At 36.3% G+C, this 25776-nt stretch overlaps 4 protein-coding genes across 8 annotated transcripts; all 4 read left to right on the top strand.

The window, feature by feature from the left end:
* The first annotated feature begins 2062 nt into the window (after positions 1–2062).
* LOC125224194 (calmodulin-interacting protein 111) lies at positions 2063–8222 on the top strand. 3 transcript variants are annotated; one of them, XM_048127553.1, is made up of 11 exons: positions 2063–2498; positions 2761–2916; positions 3320–4402; positions 5119–5326; positions 5602–6086; positions 6405–6831; positions 7025–7105; positions 7214–7404; positions 7495–7682; positions 7818–7876; positions 7953–8222. In XM_048127553.1, the coding sequence occupies exons 1-10, from the start codon at positions 2208–2210 to the stop codon at positions 7849–7851; spliced, it is 3144 nt and encodes a 1047-aa protein (XP_047983510.1). In that variant the 5' UTR covers positions 2063–2207; the 3' UTR covers positions 7852–7876; positions 7953–8222. The 3 variants fall into 3 exon arrangements, with proteins under 3 accessions (XP_047983510.1, XP_047983509.1, XP_047983511.1); XM_048127552.1 differs by having other exon boundaries at positions 7818–8222; XM_048127554.1 differs by having other exon boundaries at positions 2365–2498; positions 2786–2916; positions 7818–8222.
* A 1330-nt stretch (positions 8223–9552) lies between these two features.
* Positions 9553–15344, top strand: LOC125219276 (protein transport Sec1a-like). The gene is made up of 22 exons (XM_048121208.1): positions 9553–9758; positions 10191–10249; positions 10335–10416; positions 10606–10684; positions 10962–11012; positions 11100–11196; positions 11292–11324; positions 11398–11520; positions 11814–12005; positions 12089–12172; positions 12242–12340; positions 12447–12517; positions 12774–12870; positions 13041–13166; positions 13261–13356; positions 13612–13728; positions 13810–13890; positions 14041–14252; positions 14393–14483; positions 14572–14661; positions 14767–14857; positions 14963–15344. The coding sequence occupies exons 1-21, from the start codon at positions 9689–9691 to the stop codon at positions 14821–14823; spliced, it is 2007 nt and encodes a 668-aa protein (XP_047977165.1). The 5' UTR covers positions 9553–9688; the 3' UTR covers positions 14824–14857; positions 14963–15344.
* A 466-nt stretch (positions 15345–15810) lies between these two features.
* On the top strand, positions 15811–20017 carry LOC125217627 (transducin beta-like protein 2). Its single transcript, XM_048119148.1, has 10 exons — positions 15811–16129; positions 16229–16334; positions 16509–16569; positions 16662–16957; positions 17529–17668; positions 18475–18549; positions 18925–19015; positions 19211–19414; positions 19537–19581; positions 19678–20017. The coding sequence occupies exons 1-10, from the start codon at positions 15914–15916 to the stop codon at positions 19761–19763; spliced, it is 1320 nt and encodes a 439-aa protein (XP_047975105.1). The 5' UTR covers positions 15811–15913; the 3' UTR covers positions 19764–20017.
* A 974-nt stretch (positions 20018–20991) lies between these two features.
* On the top strand, positions 20992–25661 carry LOC125220613 (peptidyl-prolyl cis-trans isomerase FKBP43-like). 3 transcript variants are annotated; one of them, XM_048122768.1, is made up of 13 exons: positions 20992–21108; positions 21253–21326; positions 21552–21784; positions 22014–22159; positions 22457–22733; positions 22897–22962; positions 23054–23182; positions 23368–23892; positions 24354–24621; positions 24749–24836; positions 24968–25009; positions 25123–25171; positions 25298–25661. In XM_048122768.1, exons 1-13 carry the CDS (start codon positions 21096–21098, stop codon positions 25380–25382), a joined length of 1995 nt encoding a protein of 664 aa, XP_047978725.1. In that variant the 5' UTR covers positions 20992–21095; the 3' UTR covers positions 25383–25661. The 3 variants fall into 3 exon arrangements, 2 of the variants coding, with proteins under 2 accessions (XP_047978725.1, XP_047978724.1); XM_048122767.1 differs by having other exon boundaries at positions 24722–24836; XR_007176347.1 differs by lacking the exon at positions 25298–25661 and having other exon boundaries at positions 24729–24836.
* Positions 25662–25776: the final 115 nt, after the last annotated feature.

Raw genomic sequence — 25776 nt, 5'->3', positions numbered from 1 at the left:
CTCTATATAAGCATAAATAACTCTTTTTTATAAGGTCTTTTAAGGGTGAGTGACTCATTTCTAATATGGTATTAGAGCGAACTCAAGTCGATGATGAATTTTATCTTTTATCTTGTCTATCCACGTGATGGAAGTCCGATGTGTCATTCCGATCCACACGTGATGGTGTGTGTTAAAACTCTTAAATCTTGTTCCACATCGATTTGGTAATGATCATAGCTAGATCTATATAAGTATGAATAATCATCCTCTTTATAAAGCTTTTAAGGCGTGAGTGACCTATTTCTAATATTGATGATAAGAGCTCGTAAATTTAAAATACATCACATATTTTTTAAAATAAATACTCCATTGAATATTCTTTATTTTATTATAATACTAACAAACATACTCCAGTTTATGAAAATTCACGCCACTTGTCGTTCGATCCAAATTAACTATGGTAAAATGAATTTGAAATCATATATGGGCTTAATAGTCGTGGGTGACATCATGTGAGCACAAGATAAATATAATTTAGAATTTTTTCGAATTATTGATGTGTTAAATACATATTTTTAATGGAAGCATGCATTGACAATTATTTTTTGAATTATTCGGCATGGGACATGCGTCGGTGTTTTACTTGAATTTGTAATATTAATTATATAGTCATATACATAATACATGCATGTACATAAAATTATATACGTCGATTGAAGACCTAATCTCCATTCTTTATTATAGTCGAGTAGTTTTGTGTCGATTGAACTGTCGACAAATGTGTATAGTGCATGTGTGATAAATATACAAGGTAGATGTGCCCAGTGTCCACACACATAATAGTGATAATTTTAATATTTTAATTAACTATTCAATATTAACTAATCTATAATAATGCCTCGTCAGTCGTCAAAATTATATGTTTATTATCCAGACGTTGAATATTAAAGCATGCATCATAGTTTAACTATATAGTATGTAATATTAGATGCTAATATCTGTTCGTATTAAAGTCAAAGGGATTGATGTGATACTTTTTCATATTTATTGCTATCCAAATTTGATCTTATAATTGCAATCAAAGGAAAACATGATATACGTGCTAAATTTAATTTAATAGTAATAGTTTAGTTTGGAGAAATTAACATGAAGTTAAACTGAAAGGCTGATCGATTCAATGTACTGTAAATTGATATTGATTGATTTATTTATTTAGTAATTAAATTTAGCACAATATTATAGTATTTAAATACGATATACATATCTACATTGATAGTTATTAATTACTATAGTATAAAATGCAATACCAATTAATGGTAACGGCATAACCATAAATAAATAAGACGAAGGGAATAAATTTTACAAATTTGAAAAGACATATATCCAGTGACAGATTCTGAAAATGAAACTCGTGACATTAAGCACAACCAACAATTAATAATAAAAAAAATTATTTTAAAAATATACATTATACTTTAAACAACACTATCTTTCTAATTGTTACAAATATCCATAGAAAACGACTTCAAATTCTTTTATTATAAATAGTACTAGTATTAAACATTTTATTCTTATCCCATTTTAGTAAAATGAAAAGGTCTAAAATTACATTCATGATTGAATAATATGCACATAAAATTTATTCTTAAACGTATCAATGAAAATTTAACTCCAAAAATTATAATTAACATGATATAATAGCAACACTCATTCCCCATGGAAAAGTAAAACAAAACAATACAAACCGCAACCTAATGAGAGTACATAAATTCATGATTAAAAAAAGAGTACATGAGTTCATGATATCAAATTTTAAATTCATATATATATCAAATAATAAATACTATATGAATTTATAAGCGAATTAATATTTACTAATTATTTAAAAGTGGATAGTTATTAAGATGAAAACTCAGAAAATAAGCTGTGGGATACCTATATTCATTAGTGTTGGGCCTTTATTGCATAATATGAAAAGAGAAAAGCCCAAAAGCAAATAAGAGAATAGCCCAGTCCGCCTAGTCCCTACCCTTATTCAGCCATCCCGCATTTCTCTTTTCCATCCGCCATTGAAGTAGGACAAAGTTGCCTTTGAATTTAGCTAGCGCGCATTCCCGGTAAATTTTCCCAAAATTATACTCCCCACAACTGCTCACTCACTCACTCCCCCTCTTCATCTTCATCTCGAAGGGAAACTGTTACAGGAAACCTCCATTCTACGACAAATGCCGACCAAGAAGAAGAACTCGAAAACACCTTCAAAAACCTCAAATTCCGATCAAAGCAACGTGATCTCCTCGCCTTATTCTTTACCGTCGTCGCCACTCGCTCCGACGCGCGAACAATTGCTCCACTCTCTCGATGAAGCTGCAGCTCAATTCCCATCTCTCATCTCCACAACGGCCTTCGTCGGCACAGTTGCCCACGACGCCGTTTCCAACTCCAGAGAATACACAATTTGGCTGTCTGAAACAGCCATGCTTTCTTCCTCGATTCCCCTAGGCTCCCTTGTATCGGTAAACTTATTTTTTTTTTTTCCCCCAATTTCCAGTGCTATTTGTTCGTTTCCTTTTCAATTCACAACATTGTTATCTAATGCTGTTAGTATATGTTTGATTTTGGTGTTGTTTCCTCCCTAAGCCTTTAGATTTTTGATTTACATATATGCTGTGACTGCTGTATCTTTCACTTAGTAATGTAGTTGTGATTCATTGATTTACAGCTGATGTGCACTTAATATATAAAAGGTGTCTCTGTCTATGATATGGTTTATGACAGGTCTCTCTTTCTTCTTCGGACAAAGGTATGAGCGGATATCCCCTGTGTAAGCTATCAGATGAGTGTGCTCAGTGCTTTGGGTTTGACGTTACCGACAATTTGGCTGATGAACCTGGAACATTCTTTGCTCTTGCGACCGTATTGCCATCCACTAAGGTTTGGATATCACTCTAGCTGTTCAGTACTTGTGCTGTGAACTCTTTTAGTGTGTAGGTTTGTTTCTCCATGTTGTTTGTTTGCCAGGGGTTCATACACTTTATAATCCAGTTTTCAAAATGGCTAGATCCTTCTCTGGTATCGTCGTTTAAGTACATTAATTATAAGTTAGGTACACTACACTCTACAATCAGAACTCGAAATATGTATACAGTACAGAACTCCCTACTATGGCATCAGTAGGTAACAAACAAACATTAGGAAAGAACCATATCTATGTGAAGCAATGCTACTTTAAACAATGGTTGTGGTAACTAGCCTTACAAGAATTTTCTTCTGCTTCTAATCATAATTAAACATCTCTTACTTCTCTGTAGTTATCGGATCTCTTCTCTGCATGCAGGTTTCTAAAAATGATGTGCGCTTGTCTTTGAACCTTTCACGCACTATGGGTAGTCCATGTTCAGGCAGGGTAGTTTTTGTTTATCCTGTTAAGCGTCATAGCTTGACTGAGAATGGAACTGGTGCCCGCTGTGGCCCTGCAGCTAGTTATATATCAGTAGACAGCCGAACGGAGATTTATCTATCTCCAGTATATTTAAAGGGTAACAAAAATAAAACAGGGATGTCGACATCTTCTCATCTCGAGTCTTTTGATGAACTAGCATACGGACAAGCTGAAAACAGTAAAATTTCATCCCCAAAGACACCATCTATATCAAAGTCTAAAATTCGCTCTCCTTGCTCAGCAGAGTCTGGCATGTCGAATTATGATAAGTCAACATTAGAGAGAACTTACTCTAGTGCAGCGTTTAACATACTTGGCATGGATGAAATTTTAAGGGATGATTCCTCAAGGAAACTGTTAGAGACATGCGTTAGATCATGGTTATGTTCACGGATTTTACTCTCTGGCAACTTTGTTGCGGTCCCCGTACTTTCAGAGCTATGTGTTTTCCAGGTTATGGGTCCCAAAAGATTGTCTTCAAATGGTGATATTCGGAATAGTAATAGTGAACTTCTTGCGCGGGGTTTGGACAATGGAAAATATGTCTTATCTGCTTTCTCTATTGATGGTGGTACAAAGATTAATTTTCTATCCGCAGGTGATGTGGTTGTTGAATCTTCAATGAAAGGCTATATGGAAGAACCAGATGCGGGGCATGGCCCTATCAGAAAAGATCTGGAAGCCAACCTTTTGAAGTTGGGAGGCCTGACTAAAGAATATTCTGTTTTAAAAGATATCATAGTTTCATCAGCTGTGCAGATGACAGTTGCAAGCTTGGGCTTACGGCCTACAAAGGGAGTCCTTCTTCATGGCCCCCCAGGAACTGGAAAGACTACATTAGCTCAAGTATGTGCCCGTGATGCTGGTGTAAACATGTTTTCTGTGAATGGACCTGAAATTATTAGTCAATACCATGGAGAAACTGAAAAAGCATTGCATGAAGTATTTGAGAATGCCATCAAAGCCTCACCTGCGGTGGTAAGTTTCTTGTCGTCATTTTCTTTGGAAGAATGAATGTGGAAAATGTATCATCATATCGAAAATAAATAAATAAATGCATGGCATAAATTCATACATGAAAATCAACTGCAGGTTACTTACACTGATTATGAATCTTTGATATAAAATTCTCGCTTCCATAAATAATGGGTATCACTGCATGAATTCTATGCAATATTTGAGCCCAAAGAGTACCGTACCTTCTCTCTTCAATATGGATGGAAGTTTTAGATGAATAAGCATTTCATTATTGAAGAGGCAGATTGGTAGAATGCTGAATCAAATTATCAATTTGGGTTAATTGCCTTTTAAATCATGAAGAATGGGCCATTTCTGGTTTTTCCAGAACCTTTCAAAATTCTCAATTTGAATAGGCCATTTCTACTTTGTCTCCCACCTTTCTGGTTATTCTATTTTACTTTTTTATTATTTTAGTTTCTCAGGCTCAAAACAACACCGTTTAGTCATCCAAATCGTCACATTAATACATGTATTTGTTACTATTCATCCACATCATCAAAATTTTACATGTATGCACCAACTCAATAAATTATTTAAACTTCGTGCTTTGTCATTCAAAATTTGAAAGGTGTGTGACAGATCAAAAAATGACCAGTCTTTGTGATTTTACACCAATTATCATCTGTGCTCTTGAATGCAGTTGGGTGCTAAATGCTTGATGATCATTATTTTAGGTATTCATAGATGAGTTGGATGCCATTGCACCTGCACGTAAAGATGGAGGAGATGAACTATCCCAAAGAATGGTTGCCACTCTCTTAAATTTAATGGATGGGATTAGTAGAAGTGATGGAGTTCTAGTTATTGCTGCTACAAACCGTCCTGACAGTATTGAGCCCGCACTTAGACGGCCAGGAAGGCTTGACAGAGAAATTGAAATAGGTATCTCATGTAAAATTTTTTGGTTTATCATCTTTGTCTTCATGTTCTCATAGCCTCAGCTGGTGTATGATCAATTTTTTAAATAAAAATCCTAAATTGCATTTGGTAATCCCTTAATGCTTACCATTTTTTGTATGTTAACAATTAGCACCTAGTGGATTCTGATCCTACTGCGTTAGTGATAGCTTTAGAGTTCATTATTTCCATTAATAGCAAAGTTGAATGGTTATGATTGATCTCCTAAAAAGTCTCTTACATCTTTGTAATACACGTAGGTGTTCCATCTCCCAGAGAACGGCATGAAATATTGCTTGCACTTCTTAATGAAACTGCACACTCACTGCTGGACGAGGATATTCACAATCTTGCAATGGCCACACATGGTTTTGTTGGAGCTGATTTAGCTGCTCTGTGCACTGAAGCAGCTTTAGTTGGGCTTCGGCGGTATGTTAAATCTAATGCCGGTCATGGTGATTCGGATTTTGGATTTTCAACTAAAGTAGATCCAGAATGCCAAGCTTTGAGCCGGTCGCAAGAAGTTGACCTGGGTGGTGATCTGGGAACCCCTTGCAGTTCAGGAGATTCTGTCAAAAGTAATTTGTGTGCTGCATTTTCCAGCAATTCAGGAACACAAAACTCTGCTGAATCCAGGGTTGGTATTGCAGTAGATTGGACTCATGATCCAAAAGGCACCTTAAGAGTTACTTCAGATGACTTTGAGAAGGCTAGAATTAGAATAAGACCAAGTGCTATGAGAGAGGTAAGTATGCCATGTGATATCTAGACATGATGTCTACTTGAAATCATTCATTGTTGCTATGAAGTAAAAGACTTGTCTTGGGTGTCACCAATGCCAATATTGAAATGTAAAATCCTGCAATTTATTTTTGAAATGGTATAATCATTAGGAGGCTACTAATTATACTAATAGTTAGGTCTCATTTGTTTGCTCCTTCTGTGTCATTCTTAAATGATTGAGTTTGTTACAGAATACTAAGTTCACAAAATATAGCTTGCTACTTGTCCTGTTTATTTATTGTGGTTTACGCTACCTTGACTTACAGCTTGTCCTGATCAGGTGATACTTGAAATCCCTAAAGTTGGCTGGAATGATGTTGGTGGCCAGACAGAAGTTAAGATGCAACTTATGGAAGCTGTGCAATGGCCTCAAAAACACAAGGATGCTTTTGCTCGCATTGGAACTCGCCCCCCAAGTGGAATTTTGTTGTTTGGTCCTCCAGGTTGCAGCAAGACTCTTTTGGCTCGTGCAGTTGCTTCAGAAGCAGGGTTGAATTTTCTTGCAGTAAAGGGCCCTGAGCTCTTCAGCAAATGGGTTGGTGAATCTGAAAAAGCCGTACGTACTTTGTTCGCGAAGGCCAGGGCTAATGCTCCTTCAATTATATTCTTTGACGAAATTGATGGTCTTGCTATCACTCGTGGAAAAGAAAGCGATGGAGTATCAGTCGGTGATCGGGTTATCAGTCAGCTACTTGTTGAATTGGATGGTAACTACCTAGAATCATCTTGCCATAAGTGTACAATTTGTCTAGATGCCTTTTATTCATGTGCTAGCATCTCTAACCAAGCGACAATAATTTCTCTGTGCAACTTTTTCTTTTTCATTTGAATTAAATATAACGTTTGCTTGGGAACAGAAATAGTTTGCTATCCATCTTAACATAAATTTATTGATGACAGGCTTGCAGCAAAGAGGCAGTGTAACTGTCATTGCAGCTACAAATAGGCCAGATAAGATCGATTCTGCCCTCCTCAGACCAGGTAACTTTCCGTCTATTCCTGTTGTTCGTTTATCTTTCCTCAAATGTGTTGTTTTCTTTTTTGCTTGGCGACTACAAGAACCTGTGTAATTGCTTCTTAACTTGTTAGGACGATTTGATAGACTTCTTTATGTGGGCCCACCAAGCAAAAAAGATCGTGAGGATATCTTTCGTGTTCATTTGCACCGGATGCCATGCAATTCTGATGTATGCATCAGTGAGCTCTCTTGCCTCACGGAAGGCTATACTGGGGCTGATATATCACTCATCTGCCGCGAAGCAGCCATTAGAGCAATGGAAGTATGTAAAACATCGTGAATATCAGTTACCTTTTTAATCTCTTTTTCGATGTAGTTTTTTTACCAAAGTATCTCTCTTTTACCCAACCAGGAGAACCTAGATGCCTCAGAGATCAAAATGGAGCACTTGAAAACTGGAGTTCAACAAGTACAACCGTCTAACGTTGATATGTATGAGAACCTCTCATCCAAGTTCCAAAGACTAGTTCATTCATCTGCTAAGGAAGAAAGTTTGGAATCCGAAACTTGCACAGTTAAACCGAGTCATATTACTTTTTGGTATGTGATGCATCACGTCTTCTACAAATAGCTTATCTTTATAATAGGCAGTCTCCATATATATATTGCCCCACTTGGAAGTATTTTCTACGCCGACCAACTAAAACAGACCATGGTTTAACTTTGCCATTGCAGGAGCAGGCTCAGAGCTTCATTTCTCAAAGTCTAGGCTCCATTTTGCATCCAAATTCTTCGTAAGCAGATAAATGTGCCTAGCTTCTTCTCTTGCCCGATTATGTGCTGCAACGATTTTCTTTCAATCTGTGCCAGAAAAGGAAGCATGCCCAGAAAATCACATCTACAAGCATGTCTGCAACTAATGGAATATCTTAAAATCCCAAAACATTGTACAGCTGTAAGATAGAGCCCTTCTACTACAGTTTTCATATAGCTGCCACCGGATATCTTTCTCGTCGTTCTTCCCTCCATGGCTATGGGAGATTTTTGTAGTTCTTTTTTTGTTGAGGTAAATCCGAAATTTCTTCGTATATACATGTACATTACTTTTATAGCTGAGGTAAATCGGGTTTTTTGCTATAAGCTCTATTTGAGCATTGCATAGGTAACATGATTTTGCATATGAAAGCATCATTATTACATGGACTTTGAGATTGTTTGTGTTGTGGATTGAAGAAAAAAAGACTGAAAAAATGTAAAGGAAGGAGGGCCAAGATGAGGGCATATGCGTGAGCCATGGGCAGTGAGACGAAGACCAAAAGTAGCCACCCGATTCTTTATCGGATTTAAAGTTGCATCACAACGCATAATTCAAATATTCTAGATGTGACTATCCAAACAGTTTTGCTCCCGATACAATTTTAGCATCGCTTGCCCATCTTGTGGACCGGGACTACGACGCTAAACCTAATGAGACAAAGATGAAAAGAGTCATAGGGACTCTTAGACCATGTTTATCGGTTGTGAGGGTCGACCGCACCTCATATTGCATTAAAAAATTTTTTTTATTCAAATGGTCTGTCTCTCTCCTTGAGCTCGGTCTGTTTGGAGGCAACCACCAACCGCTTGGTTGGTCAACTTATTCAATGACTCAGCCAATGAGATTGTGCCAAATGACACGTTCTCATTGGTTGATAAATTTTTTTAACTAAAATTTATATATCTTAAATATATTATATTAAAAAAATATAAAAAATTATACCAAAATTCATAATTTTCCATCCTCCACAAATAGAGATCACATTTGTCATAGTATGCACACAAAAAAATCTAATCTTTTCTCCTCATATAATCCTTCTTCTTTGGTAAAATAAAAAATCTCCTTTTCTCATCTACTAATAATCTAATATTGTAACTTATGTTTTCTATTTGTTTATTTTTATAATTTTTAGTTTACCATTTATTGTGTTTTTTTATAAATTTTAGTGTGCAACAATAAATATTTCATATATTAATAATAATATTATTAAAAATATATATAAAAATAAATATATAATGATGTGGTTGGATAGTCATTGATAAACCATCAGAAAGAGTATGATTAGGTTGGATGAATATTGATGATGTGGAGGAGATAGAAATGAATTAAATATTGAAAAAGTAGATGGTTGAGTTGAGTTGGATGATTGCTGATAAATATGGTCTTAGGCATTTGGAGTATATATAGATGACGGGATGAGTGTTTTCTCCAATTCGAATCTGTACTATGATTCATAAATATTTTTATGTTCGAACTAGCTCAAATTAAAATGTGAATAAGTGGAGTAGTATATTATAGTAACATAAGAAAATGAATAGGCTTGGAATTTACTAATACTAGTAATTTAAGAAAATTGAAGGAAAAAATAAAAAAAATAAAAAATTGAAGAAATCGTTACAGTTGGCGCAAAATGTGGGTCCCCACAAATACAACGACATCCCCCTTCAAAGACGTACCGCCACTTTTAACCGTCTTCTAATTTCGTTCCTTTTTTTCCCTTCACTCCAAAAAAAAAGAGCAAAATAACAAAACATTTTTCAAATCCGATTTGAATTCCGGCGCCGGAAAAATGTCATTCTCGGATTCCGAGTGCTCCCAGGCCGCGGAGTACAAGACTCTCCGTATGGTCAGCCGCGATCGTAAGCTCCGTCACCTTCATTGCGTTGCCTAGCCTTTTCATTTCCTCTCTGCATTTTACATTCAGCGATTACTCGGTGTTTCGAATAGATAAATAGAAACATTCGAAGAAGCATCTTCGTTTTTTAGGTTAGAGAGATGAGAAATTTGAAAATTGTAGCTCACTTTGACATCGGAAGGAAGAACATGTTGATTTTGTTGCTATTGCGACGCCTTTTTGGGGATCTGATGTACTGAATGAGCGGTGACTGTCGAATTAAATAGCATACTTTATTTTTTTATGCCATTACGTTCTGAATTAGCTGAAGGAAAAAAGTTTAAAGGGAAATATTTTACTTATCTCTTTCAATTAAGGTGTCTATTAACTAAATTGCACTCTAATTCTACGAGAAATTGGGTAGTATTTGGACTGATTCTTTTGAAACATCTGTTAGGGTTATTGTATGAAATGCTCCAAGATTCCAAAGTAGGAGGTCAGAGATCATCATGGAAGGTTATAAATTATGTTGCCACATGTTACCATTATCAAGATAAAACTGAAACTTTGCTATAAGGGCATGTAAGATCTCTGTTTTCAGGTGCTCATCATGGACAAAGTTACTGTAAAAGTGATGTCTCATTCATGCAAAATGTCAGATATCACAGACCAAGATGTTTCATGTAAGCATTTTGATTTTATGTCAGATACACACAAAATATGATGTTTGTTTCAGCTTTTATTTCATAGTTTGATCTATCAAATATATATGCTGTTCACCTCAAAGACCTGCCGCAAGAAAGCTTTACGAGAACTTTTTTTGGCTGGTATCTCACACTACAATATTCTTATGTTGTTTTCACCTTCTGCAGTGGTGGAAGAACTGTTTAAAAGGAGAGAACCCATGCCTTCAATGGATGTAGTATACTTCATACAGCCTGCCAGGGAAAAGTATTGTCATTCCAAATTATTTTCAATTATTTTATACTTAGAAGAAAAAAAAGTTTATATTTCTGGGATATAGTTAAAGAAGATCAGAGAGATATTTGGCATATTAAAATAGTTAAGAGCACCTTTTACTGTCCTTCCTTGGCTATTTTCTTTTACTTCCCTTTTACAAAAACACCTTGCCAGGGTCTCATCCTTAGATAATAATGACTGTTTGAAGAGAAACAGTTTTTACAAAAAGAATATTGGAACTGATTACTTAATTTTCTATCCTTGTCAGCCTCGTCATGCTCTTGTCTGACATGTCGGGGAGAGAACCATTGTACAGGAAGTACGTCCAAGAATTTTTATAAAGTCCTTTTGTATTCGATATTGTTTTATGAACTGTGACAGCACCCCTTCTTATCTGTGGTTGCAGGGCATATATATACTTTAGTACACCTGTACCAAAAGACCTGGTGTCTCACATCAAGAGTGATACTAGTGTTATGCCACGTATTGGTGCCCTAAGAGAGGTAACTAGCATCCTCAGTTTTGCCAATAGCTTCGCACGGCATTGCTCTATTGGGATGTTTTTTTCATTGATATATTTACCTTTGACGAATTGCAGATGAATTTGGAGTACTTTCCCATAGATACTCAGGTAGCTGAATGCTTTATGGATTTCTATTAAGGTCTTTTGGCATCATGGAATGTAAAGAGAAACTTTCTATCAGGCATTCACAACTGATCAAGAAAATGCACTTTATGAACTCTTTGGTGGTGAGAATACTCGCAAAGCTGATGCATGTTTGAATCTAATGGCCTCGAGAATTGCTAGTGTTTTTGCTTCATTAAAGGTAATGGAGTAATCAATACTTTTGTTATTGTTTATTTAATTGTCTCATTATAGAGGAATGTGTAAGCATGATAAGTACCAATAAACGTCGAATTTGAGATAGGACTTCAACTATTTACGAGTCTAGTTGAACAGAGTTTAACAAGTTTCCATATATTCACCATCTGCGGCATAAAATATTTATGTTCTGGATTTCCAAATCCCAATCGGTAATATCAACAATTCAACATGATTGTGCTCATGTCGTTTGTTATCATCATTTTTTTGCCTAAACTGTCTAGATTTAAATTTCAGGAATTTCCTTTTGTGAGGTATAAAAAACCTTCCAAGGAAGGGGATGATGACAGTAAAAATAGTCGAGATTTGATTCCTAAGAAGCTTGCTGAAGCAGTTTGGAAGCACATCACAACTTATAAAACTTCCATTCCCAAGTTCCCAGCAACAGAAACTTGTGAATTACTTATAGTGGATAGATCAATTGATCAGGTGCCAAAAGCTCAATTCACTACACTTTATCTACTCAAGAATAACTTATTCTTAGTTTTTATCATTTTGTTGGACATTTCCAGATCGCTCCCATCATACATGAATGGACGTACGATGCTATGTGTCATGATTTACTTGAGCTGGAAGGAAATAAATATGTACACGAGGTAAATGTCTTTGTCTAAGCAGCCTAATTGGAGACTTGGAACTTTCTGATGGTATTCAGTGGATGCAAGATTCCTAGCAAATCGGGTGGTGAGCCTGAACAAAAAGAAGTCCTCTTGCAAGATAATGATGTTCTCTGGGTTGAGCTCAGACATGCTCATATCGCGGAGGTGTTTTCTCATTCATGCATATTTTTTTCCTTCAAAGACTCATTTCCTGCGGATCTCTATTAATTACTCATATCTGCCATCTAAATGTTCTTACCTAAAATTTTAGGCTAGTGAGCGGTTGAGTGAGAAGATGACCAACTTTGTTTCCAAAAACAAAGCAGCTCAATTACAACAGAGGTTGGTGTTTATATACTTCATCTGTTCTGAAATATAACTATGATATCTTGCCACATTCTGTCTGTGAAATCAGAATATGCTTCAGTGTTGCTAAATAATGGAACATGTGCTCAACTCCTATTCTCATTGGCTTGAGTCCATTATATTCAATTGGAGAAAGGGAAACTGCATTGCACATTTGTATTTATCCTGTAGACAACATCCATGTTTCTTTTCCATTGTAATTTCTAACGATTTACATTCTGCTTTCTTGAAGGGATGGTAGTGAGCTGTCCACAAGAGACATACAGAAAATGGTTCAAGCTTTGCCACAATATAATGAACAGATGGAGAAACTCTCAATCCATGTTGCGGTTGTTTCTAAACTAAAAATTCTGAAGATCATTTCATATTATCATTTACTAATGTATTTCGTGTATTTGGGTTTACATATCGATCCACTTGATCTTAAATAGAGTTCTACTGTTCCTCCTGAGCTAGAAAAAGGAATGAACACTGATCTTGTTATCCTTTTCTCCATTAGATTGCTGGTAAACTCAATGAACTTATCAGAGAATTGGATCTTCGGGACCTTGGACAACTGGAGCAAGATCTTGTATTTGGCGATGCAGGAACCAAGGAAGTTATCACTTATCTGAGATCGAACCAGGTAATACCTCAATGCTTCTGGTAGCACTTTGCTTCTCTATTCAGCTATATTTGTCATTAAGATGGCAGGATAAATCATTTTCTTTACCCTTCAGGACGGATCACCTGAGAATAAGTTGCGGCTTTTGATGATATATTGTTGTGTCAGCCCAGAAAAGTTTGAGGGTGACAAGGCAGGAAAACTCATGCAGGTTGTGATCTCTCTATCTCCCCACTCCCTTTCTGTGTGTTGAGTAAATAGGATCTGACACACACATTGACGGTTCATATTTGCATATTGAGCATGAAAACTCATTTCTCTACGATTTAGTATCTCCTCGATTGATGATGTTATGCTTATCCTGATACTATACTATACTATACCATGGCTATTTGCCTATATCTACGAACCGCGTGCTTTACTAGCTCTAGCTGACTAACCATACTAATCACGCTACTTTCTCTAGTTGGCAAAATTAACAGAAGAGGACATGCAAAGTGTCACAAATATGAAATTAATTGAAGCAGTAGATTCCAGAAAGACTTCAAAGGGTACCTTCTCGCTTAAATTTGATTCAGCAAAGGTAAACATTAATTCTAAAGTAAAGCTTGCAACAATGAGTGTAGTACTGAGGCCTGAATGTAACTAATTCCTTGCTTACCAGAAAACAAATGCAGAAAGAAAGGATCGAGCTGGAGATGAAGAGGAGGGATGGGCACTTTCCCGGTTTTATCCCAAGTTAGAGGTTTGTTTGTTCTTATAAACTAAAAGCATTACACTGTCATCATATAGGAAGGTGGATCTGGAATGTTCGTTTGGTGGGGCATCCTAGACCTTGTAAACAGAAACTCACCTGTTTGGCACTTTTACATATTTAATCTGGTTTGTTTCTCAGGAGTTAATTGAGCAGTTGGCCAAAGGAAGTTTGCCAAAAGACGAGTACGAATGCATGAATTCTGCCGGCTCTTCCAACGAATCAATTAGTGGAGGGGGCTCAAAAATTCCACCAACTAAACCAGCCCAGTCTACTACAGCTCCCCATTCGATGAGATCAAGACGGACTGCACAGTGGGCCAAATCTCGTACTTCTGATGATGGATATTCAAGGTATTGGCTTAGGAACTTGTTTTCCTACTGTTCATGAATTTACTCTATAAATTAGCAGTTTTATCTCAATGCCACTATTATTTGAGTTTGATTATTACAAATGTGTTTTATATATCATCTCTATCTTCTATGATTTCCAGTGATTCAGTCTTGAAAACTGCCAATACTGATTACAAAAAGATGGGACGGCGGATCTTTGCATTCGTAATTGGTGGAGCAACAAGATCCGAGGTAAATATTCTGGTTGTTACACTTTCCACTGAAAGATAGAGTGCTGCTATGTTTGTGCTCAAGCTGAGACATTACGCCGTGTTGTCAGCTTAGGGTTTGCCATAAACTTACAACCAAATTCAGGAGGGAAGTAGTCCTTGGATCAACTAGTCTTGATGATCCACCTCAATATGTTAAGGTAAAATTCAGATTTTCTGTCTTTTCAACAATTTGATATTAGCACGAGATGATCAAAATATCTGCTTCAACATCATCCATTCATCGGTATCATGTTGTTTCGCAGAAACTTAAGCTATTGTCGGAAAAGGGGCTTCCAGTGGATAACAATATGTTTTTCTGAAAAACGAAAGGTTTATTATGCCCCTCGATTGAAGGTTAGAATTCATGCAAAACACATGAAAAATCCCCTCTCACATCCTTCATGTACTAGTTAATAGTACTACCATTGGTTTAGTGTCTAATTTGCAGAATTTTTTTAGTATGATCTCGACACGGCTGATATATGTGAAGCAGAAAAACCAATGCTGGAATTACTGTTGGCAGAATTCTGAGTGAAGGAATATTCTTCAAGGAGCCAATTGTGATATGGAACTTAAATTTGAAGGAGTTGCACATAATTCAACTTAATGGTGATGTGATCTCAACATTTTGTCTGAAACCACACATAGTTTATCAACAAAGAAGAAGCTTTTCAAACATCTCAGAAGATTCTAAGTTTGGTAACTTAAGATGAATCTGAGATCGTTAGTTTTGTATTCATACTATACATTGTTTTACTGTAAGTACATTTATAAGAAGAATCACTGCTGCAGTTGATTAGAAGATGATGAAGCGTATTTAATTGGTAAAATGCTTTTCTCTTATGATAATAGTTCGAATGACTAATATTGATAATGTGTTGTTTTATTGACCAATACTTATTCCACAAGTAGTTCAAGATATTTAACTTGATTATATAATTCTCATTAAACTAGTTTGATCGTATCATAGATTTTTAACATGGTTAATTGCACTAAAGTTTTTTTCAGTATTTTTTTCCATTTCGTTACAGTTGAGTAAAAAATCTTACAGTATTTTTAAAGCAAGCGAGATCACTGAACAGCTTTGATTAATTTATGAATGATTAAATTTACGAAATAAACAAGTAACTAATCATCTAAAACATGCATATTCATATTTAGTTATACTACTCCATATAAAAATAAATCAAAGGTTATTTCCCCTAAAATAAAAAAAAACCGAAGTTTTTAGTAGAAATCGCCGTTCTCTAAAACGCGACACCAACCGAAATGGAGTAGCATGATATTGCACGTTTTTCTAGATTACAGGCGACTTCTCCGCCGCTGCAATTTTTGAACAATATTTGCAGAAGCTTCTCCGTCGCAGCAAATCCCCAGAATCGGAAAAGGATAAACCACACACACTAAGAAATGGACGCAATTCTCCCGATTATCGCGTTCTCGGTGATCGCCGGCGCCGTGATTGCTTTCGTGGTATTCGGTGCTTATTCCCGGAAGAGAAAATCGGAAATTCAATCCATCACCCGACCCGAGAACCTGAATCCGAACCCAAAACCCGCTACGAAGCCCTCGGCTGCCAAGAAGCCTCAACACAAATCTCATTCCCATTCTCATGCAGCCGATAAAGTAAAGATCGGATATTTTTCTGTGTATTTGATAGCTTAACTTTTCTCTTTCTCTGCCTTAGGGTTGCAAGTAATTCGATCTGCGATTCTCTTATTTTAGGATGCCAATAAGAAGCATCATCACTTGGATTTGAATACTTTGAAAGGGCACGGCGATGCTGTCACCGGTCTTAGTTTTTCGCCTGATGGCCGTAGTTTAGCTACCGGTAAGTTTATGGCTTACCATTTTTGTGGAAGTTCACACACACAGTTGTAGTATGTTTTACATATTGCTATGCATATGTTGAGTGTAAATCTGAGATTTGATCAAAATATGCTGCTCGCTTCCAAGTGTTTTCATATCAATTCTGAAGTTCTGTACAAAATTTAATTCTCTACAGCTTGTGGAGATGGTGTTGTTAGGATTTTCCGGCTGGACGATGCTTCAAGCAAAAGTTTCAAGTACCATTTTTCTATACTCTCTACTCATAGTTCCTTTAGATCAATGCAACTGTATAATTTTTTTTGGAATCTTGTCTATGTGATCTATGCAGGTTCCTGCGAATTAACTTACCTGCCGGGGGCCATCCGAATGCAGTTGCTTTTGCTGGTGATGCATCTTCAATTGTAGTGGCTTCCCAGGCACTCTCAGGATCATCTCTTTACATGTATGAAGAAGAAAAACCCAAAACAACTGGAGACCAGAAGCAACAGAGCAAGCTCCCACTCCCTGCAATCAAATGGGAACATCATAAAGTTCATGATAAGAGAGCCATCATCACATTAGTCGGGGCCCAGGCAACTTATGGCAGCGCTGATGGAAGTACTATCATTTTGTCATGCTCAGAAGGTACTTTAATGTGTCTCTTATCAATCGGTCCTTGCATGAAGATGAGTTTGCTAAGGAACCCTGTGAGGCTATTTCCTTAACAGCTCTGCTTAGAGCTTTAAGGCCTGTTCTCTAGCAGACAGCTTTGACTTTGATACCATTTAATGTTACACTCTCATGACTTATGAGTACAATATTAGTTTAAAGATTATTTCCAATTTTTGTTTCATGAAGATTTTAGTTGCATATTAAATCTATGACGAGTTCATTTCTCAGTGACTTTTCATGTCCTTGGTTTTGTCCGTGTATTCATCACTATGCAACTTAGTTATATAGTTTTGGGTTTTATAGAACATTCAAGCATACTACATTTTGCATATCTGGATTCATAGTCTCTATATGAGCTCCAGGGGAACACTCAAAGTATCTGCTCAAACTTGCTATCTACAGCTATTACTACATATTTTCATGTACAAATTGTAATGACAAACTACTCTGTTTGAAATTATTTTTTGCCTTGTAGACTTGTAGTTGAGAAAAATGGAAGGTTGAGGTGATCAATAACATATTTTGTTTTCATTTTCGTTGTCAGGCACTGATATAATACTCTGGCATGGGAAAACTGGGAAACCATTGGGTAACGTTGATACAAATCAGCTTAAAAATACAATGGCTACCATATCACCAAATGGACGTTTTATTGCAGCAGCTGCCTTTACTGCTGATGTGAAGGTTATATTTCTTTTCTCCATAAGTTTCTAATTCTTTTTTGATGGGCAATCATATCTCTGTTTATAGATCTAGTTCTTGTGATAAAATATATAATTCACATATCATGGAGATCCATTCCTACTTACGATGTTAAATGTGTTTCATATAGAAAAATTGTTGGGGGTCTATTACGGGAAATACCACAATAATGCTGAGTACTCTCATCCTTAGAACTACTCGTTAAGGAATTGAAGCTACTTTCCAGTAATGGATGCTGCCCTCAGTGATAGTCATGCCTTTCTACTTTCTAGTTTAGGATGACCTAAACCATTATTATGAATGAAAAAACAAGGGCTGGTTTGGTTTCACATCCTTCATAATTCTAATGTCCATTGCAATTTATGAAGCTATATGGATTAGTCTGAAATTGTAAATATGAAGAATGATTCTCACCTTTTAGAGTTATAGGTTTGTAAATGTAATTTAATATTAAAACTAAATTCTTAGTATCCACATTCTTACAATTCAAAGTAAGAGAGAACTACCGGCATACTTTTTGCTAGACAGGTAATATACTAATATTCATGCTTCAAAAAATTTCATATGTATCTGATAGTTGGTCTGTTGGATGTATGTATGCTTTCCATGCCTACATATCTGGCCATGAGCCATATGAAAGACTGCTCGAGCCCTATGAATCATTTTCTTAGATACTCCTAAGCTAGCAGCTTAAACTGGCCCCTGTCTTTATATATCTTTTGATCCTTATATGAATCATGATCGGTGGAAATCAGCACTTATTTAATCTTGTTAACTTTGTTTTCTAGGTTTGGGAAGTCATGTACTCAAAAGATGGCTCAGTGAAGGAGGTTTTGAAAGCTATGCAACTTAAAGGTCATAAGGTAATGGTTCAGTGTGTACTCTGTAATATCAACATTTTATCCCGATTTTTTTATTTAGTTCTACATTTAGGACTCATTTGAAGCTTTAACTTACTGGTTTTGTTGGTTATGCAATATGAGGCTTGTGGTGCACTCCCTTCATCCCATACTAACCTAAATTGGAGTCTGACATATATTTTTGAAGTTGAACTTATTTGTTGGATGCTTGTATATTATTCTGTGTGAATGCTTCCGGATCTTGCTTGAAGTACTTAACAGTAGATGTTATTTCTGTATATTAGAAAAATGACTACATTGATATCAGTAGTGATTGAGATGATTTTTTATTACTTACTAATCTTTTGCTTCATTTGTATTCCTGTACTCTTATGTCAGAGTGCAGTAACATGGTTATGCTTCAGTCCTAATTCAGAACAAATCATCACCGCCTCCAAGGATGGTACTATAAGAATATGGAATATCAATGGTATGAAAAGTTTTTTAACTTCTTTGCTTTCCTTTGGTTTGCATTCTGTTAACTTTGTAAATCGTGTGAAGCTAAACTTTGAGCTTAATGAGAATGCTAGTATATCGGAGCGTTTTCACTGCGCTTTACATTCAGATGCTATTGTTATCAATTATTATAGTCTAGGTCTCTGCTGACTTTTGTTGTTTTATGAAGTTCGATATCATATGGATGAAGACCCCAAAACTCTGAAGGTGTTGCCTATTCCACTTCACGATGAAAATGGCACTACTCTACACTATGATCTTCTCAGTTTATCACCTGATGGTAAGATACTGGCAGCAACCCATGGTTCAATGCTGCAGTGGCTGTGCGCTGAGACGGGACAGGTTTTGGACGTTGCTGAAAAAGCCCATGATGGTAAACCTAAATTTTTTTATTTTCCTTATATCAAATCCGGATACGTGCTCTGTGTACACATGTGCCACTTGCTTAATGAACCTCAGAACTGATCACTTACCCAAAGAAATACTATGATGCAGGTGATATCACAGATATGGCTTGGGCACCTTCCACCATTCTAATGGGTAATTTCCTTTTTTCTGTTTTCGATATCATATTTATTCACTTTAAGGCATTTTCACGCGCACTAACAATCATACAAACCCTTCCATTTCCTGCAGATAATAAACAAACAGTTGTTCTAGCTACTGCCAGCAATGACAAGAAAGTGAAGCTGTGGCAAGCTCCCCTCCTCAAACCCTCGTAAACATTGTTGAGAGTATGTATTAAACCGACCTTCACGTCTCCTGGGTGGAAACTACGACGAGCTTATACCTCACCGATAACTAGACTTTCGTAGACAAGGATGACACTTGCAATAGAGGCGAATTTTCTCCTGTTGTGAATTTTTCCTAACACAAACAGCAGTCGGATGGTAATCTTATAGAGTTGTCTTTAAAAATGTTGCTACCAAAAATCAACTTTTTTTCAAGTTATCATTCCCAGTGATAATTAATTTCAGGTTTAGTTATATAAAAACACCTTCCTCAGTTCTCTGCAACGCTAAGTATGACCACGATTAAAGCCGTTGTGTGGACAATGTTGGCACGTAAACGGATCACTCGCTGTAGGATAGCCAGAAGGTGACCATGTGTCTTGGGAAAAAACCTAACCCTCACAATGATAGAGCTGTCAAAAATGGTCTAGCCCGATTTTAAATAAGTACTTAGTTATAACTCAAAAAAATTATCAAGAAATTTTAAATTCTTTCCTATTAGTAGTATTTCATAGTCGTTCTTCTAGATTGTTATGATTTAAAAAAAAGTTGATAGTTTGAACACAGATGGACAAAAATTTAATTTGTACTGAAGTTGGCATAAAATGGCAATGTGAATTATGAAGAATAATTTAGGGGTGTAAATAACATTAAAAATAAAACAAAAATCATTTATTTTATGTGCGGTTTAAACCCAAGACGAAACCTTATTAATTTGTAGTTGCATTTGCACTAAAATGTAGGAGAGAAAGCTGTAATACTAATCGACATGTAATAATAATGTGTTGATATACTATTATGATTTCTCCCCTTTATAATGTAACGTATTAAATTTATATTTTGATGTCACAAATAAGTTATATTTGGATATTTTGGATTAGAGTCATTTGATTGTGATTTCACCCACTTTTATTGCCATTATTTTCTTTTCCTAAGCCTTCAAAGTAAATGGCACTATTTAATGTTGTAGTATTTTCATCAACTGTATCAATCTCGGGAGATCGGAAATCCTAATTGTATCAATTCATAATAATAAATATATTTAATTAAGGAATTATGCTTAACTGTTTCTGTTAGCTGCATTAGATGTTCGAATATTTAATTTATATTTTATAGTAGTAATAAAAGATGGAATTCAATTTGCATGTTCACTCAACAAGATTTGGCCACGTATTTTAGAAAAAGACAGCTTTTTATTTGAATATGTTGACCAAAAAGCCCTCGCACATTTTCCACTTCAACAGAACAGAAGAGTTTGCCAAGAATTAGGGTTTAAAAGGGTTTAAAAGGGGGAGAAATCCCAACACCAACACTTAACTGATCATGGCCTTCTGGGGTAAAGCCTCTCTCTTTCTGAGTGATCTGCATTTTCAATCTATTTATTCTCAGATATTTTTGAAATGGAAGAAAAAATCCGTCGCGCGAATTTTTCTTTCTTTTTTTTCGGTGATTGATGTGTGAATCGTTTTTCGCGTTGCAGGCGTGGAGGTAAAGCCGGGGAAACCGATAACGCATTCCTGTGAGAAGGCAGCAGGAAGGCTTCGGATTTCACAGGTACGGTTGTTTTTTAAGAAGCTAAAATCTGATCAGAGTTCATGCATTTGGTGAAAGTGCTTTGAATGTATCGTGCCTTTCCTTCGTCTGCTTCTATGATGTATATTGGTTGTGATGAAAATTGAATTTGCTTCAGAAGCTGCTAGAAACCTTATTTGAGATGGTGCTGTTGTGTTGTTTTTCAATGAATTTTGTTGATGTTGTCTATGTGCTATGACTGGTTAGGCGACCTTGGGATTTGGTGAGTCTTCAAAGAGCTCCGTGGTACAGTGTAATGTGGGTAATAGAAGCCCGGTTCTTCTCTGCGTGCTGCTACCAGGCCGAATGGAGTCATCCCATATTGAATTGGAATTTGAGGAGGCGGATGATGTGGTTTTTTCTGTAGTTGGTCCACGAAGTGTCTACCTTGCTGGCTATTATGTCCGTCAGAGTGGGCATTCGAATGGTCGTAGTGATACGTATCCTTGTTCATGTTTGTGGCTTCTAATTATAAAGTTAGTTTAGTGCCTCAAGGTTTACTACATTTTTGTGCTTACTCATTGCTATCTTGCTTGGTATTTAGTTTTGGATAAAGATTCCTTGCATAGTCCCACAACATAAACTCAACAGTGTCATTTCTTGTTTTCCTATCGCGTATGTTTTATTTGGTGTATGTTTCTTGGCCTTCCTTCACTATGATTTGATCAGAGAGTCATATGGCGTCGATATTGAACACTCCCCTACAGATCGATCTAATTACAATAGTGAGGGTGATGAAGGATATGATGACAGTTTCATTAACGATGATGAATGTCAAGTTTCTTCTCCAGGGTCCCCTGTTTTTTATAGTAAAGGTATGTTTAGACAAATCAATGCTAATTTATGTTCGTCCATTTGGTGCTCATGTAACTTAATTTATTAAAGCTCCAGATGCACAACTCCTGTTCTTATAGATGTAAGTGGAACTCCTGTTCTTATAGATGTAAGTGGAATCTTATCCTAGAAGTTCTCATATTGCAAGAACATATAGTCACCTGTACAAATCGGCCTTTATAGTTTTGAATGGTTATTGTGATTTTCAATTTTTCATCATCTACTTTAATGCTGTCAAGAAGTATTGGCCTTATGGTTTGGGCTTTCTATTATCAAAGGAATGGATGAGGTTATGCCAGAAAAGGATAAGCCGAAGAGCAAAAATGGTCGAAATAAACTAGGTAGGAAAAGACAATGGGTGAGTGAGTCAGATAATGATGCAAGTTCACCCAAAAAGGAAGAGGAGGCTGGTGAAATGGATGTTGAGTGTCAAAAAGATGCAAAGACAACTACATGTGGTGATGATGGAGAAATGGAAGATGAAGCAAAATATGATGATATATGTGGTAGTCAGTCAAAGCAACAGGCTGATGATATCAGCGACAAATTACGAAGGTAATACAGCAGTTTATTACTGAAGATTTTGAACCTTTCAATGGATACTTTTGCTTCTAATCTCCCCACTTTCTTTGTTCAGTGTTGAATGTTCAGCATCAATTATCAATTAATATGTGATCAAGATTAGAGATTGTATATATATTATGGTTTCATTTTGTAGGGTGACACAACTGCGATCGCTGGATGAAGAAGGGACAGAGATTAATAAGATGAAATCTCATGATCAGTGAGTATCTTCTATCAATATGAGTTTCTATATTTATATTGCTTTTACTCGCGATGTGCTTAGTTTCTTCCTTGCCATGATCCCCAATAAGGGAAAAACCCAGAAAGAAAAGAAAGCAATGCTCTGTTACAAAGAGAACCAATGAAGTTCAGACCGATGATGGGGACCCTGGTGTCCCCAGAGTGTGTAAAGAGCATGAAGCTGAGGCATCGGCTGATCTGTGAGATTTTTTTTCTTTTTCCTATTTGGGTGTGTTTGATGTATTTTTAAAGGTCAGTTGAGTCACTTGAGTGGTGCAAATTTATGATTTTGTGATTTAGTGATAAAGTGATAGTCCTAAATCTTTCATTGACAATTCTTATTAGTACCCTTGATGAGTATTTGTTCTTTTGGTACATGTTCTAGCAAGGGAGTTGGTGGAGATCATTTGATGACAGCTCTAGAGTCAGACTCTGCAAATGACCCAAAATCAAAAGAGAGATGCAATGAACTGTTGGAAGGAGAACTTACTGAAGGAACTGATGAAAAATTTCAGAATATTACTGAAGATTTGGTTGAGCCAGTTTCACTACATACTGATAATTTTACAGAGAATCTGCCAGCTGAAAATGGAGAATGTGAACAGCAACAAACACCTGAAGAAACCAGTATGGAAGAATGCGGTCCCGAATGTCACAATGTATGGAGTAATGGAGAAGTAATGCAAGAAGTGCATATTGACGAAAAAACAGATCTGCCAGCTGAAATCATGCAAGAAGTGTGTGATGAAGGAAAAACAGATGATTTGCCAGCTCAAGTCATGCAAATAGAACACGCTGACAGAGAAACAGATGATCTTCAAGCTGAAGTCATGCAAGAAGAGCATGTAGAAAGAACAATAGATGATCTTCTGGCAGAAAATGGAGACAATAAAGAGGGTCAGATTGATAGGTAAGTGGCACATGCCTTTTTTCACTTTTGGTGGTCAACATCATATTCAATTCAATAACTCTTGGAGAGTCTTAATCTTAGTACCTATACAACACACTTATTATAAAGGTAATTCAGAGATTACAAATTAACCTATTTCAACACGACGGCTCTTCCTACTCACTCCGTCCCACAAAAGATGTCATACTTTCCTTTTTAGTTTGTCCCACAAAAGATGTCACATTTCCCCTTTTAGAAAAAGTTCTCTCTCACATGAATATAAAAATTATATTTTCTCTCTCCATTTAACACGCAAAACAAAACCTCCTAAAATCTCGTGCCGTTCCACAAGTGTGACATCTTTTGTGGGACGGAGGGAGTAATAAACTTTCCAGTTCTAATAAATCAGTTGTAAAGCACTTTCCAAGTTCCTGCTCGTAATCTCTTGTGCTGTGGTTTTTATCATAAATTTTTTTATGCAGCAATATCACCGACACCAAAGTAACTGAGTTACTAGCTAATGACAGTCAAGCTGATAAAATCAAGAAAAAGAGAAAGAAAAGGAAAAGTAAAGGCAAGGGAGGCTTGGACATGAGTGCAATTCAGATGTTAGATACTCAAGAGACTGAAACTGAGACTGAGAGCACTAACATAGTGCCATTTGATACGAGGACCTTACCAAATGGATTGACTATTAAAGATTTGAGCAGTGGGCCACCAGGTGGGAGAGTGGCTGTTCCAGGCAAAAAGGTATGTTTTATTTACTGGCTTGGTCAGAGATAAGTAGCTTTATATCTGAATGCCTTGTTTCATGTTTGACCTGATACATGTGTGCTCTATTCTGTCACATACTGTGGATCTACGAAATATGGATCAGATCAAGATCCATTACAATGGCATGTTGAAGGAGAGTGGACTTGTTTATGATTCAAATGTGGGTGGTCCTGCCTTCAAGTTTCTGCTAGGTAAGAATATCCGTATGCTTAACAGACCACCATCCATCCCAGTTGGACTTTAGACTTCTGTGAAGAGAGAAGCAAAATGTCATTTTTTTTTAGATGTTTACTTATCATCATTTTCGTTCATCTACATTCAGGTGATAAAGCATATATCGACGGATGGAATGTTGGTATTGATGGTATGTACATTCTGAAGCTGATTGTTACTAGTGGATTTGCTTTTCTTGTCAATCAAATATCAATGTCCTTAGCCTTCATTTATAACCCTGATCTCAAAATATGATTTCTTCAGGTATGCGTGTTGGTGATAAGAGGAGGTTAATCATTCCACCTTCAATGGGGTATGTATGAATCTAAGAGATGGAGTACTTCGAAACTACCGCCACAATCTTACATCTCATTAGCCCATTGAAATTAATTTATTTATTTTTAAAATCTGCACAATTTTTGTTATTGTTGTGCTGCAGTTATGGAGATGTTCAAGTAGGAGCCGATATTCCGCCAAACTCATGGCTAATCTACGACATTGAGTTAGTGAAAGTGTATCACTAACTTCGTTTTGTCTAGCTTCATTTCCCTTCCTTTCTGGCTCGACACTCTTGAAGTTGTGGAAGAAACGAGAGGATCAAAGCAGATAAGATTTTTGTAATGGGGTTTGAAACTAGAAAACCAGAGTTGAGAAATGTATTTTTGAAGGGTAAAACCGTTGCTTCATTTTGGTCTTGCCTGCAAAGATAAACTTATCCACGCAAACAATGGTTGATAAGATTTGGCAAGTTTTTGTAAAATCTCAGTATCAGAATTATTAAGATGGCCTCTTTTGCATCTCAAGTATATTCCTGTACCATTATGTGTGTGATTGTTTTGATTTTCTTTAAGAATAAACAGTGACAGACCAAACGTGATTTTCGTCTTTTGAGTTCGAGTATATGGTTTGCACCTTGAA

The sequence above is a fragment of the Salvia hispanica genome, chromosome 4, assembly GCF_023119035.1.
Source record: "Salvia hispanica cultivar TCC Black 2014 chromosome 4, UniMelb_Shisp_WGS_1.0, whole genome shotgun sequence".
NCBI classification, from domain to species: domain Eukaryota; kingdom Viridiplantae; phylum Streptophyta; class Magnoliopsida; order Lamiales; family Lamiaceae; genus Salvia; species Salvia hispanica.
This window is presented reverse-complemented; position numbering and strand designations above follow the sequence as displayed.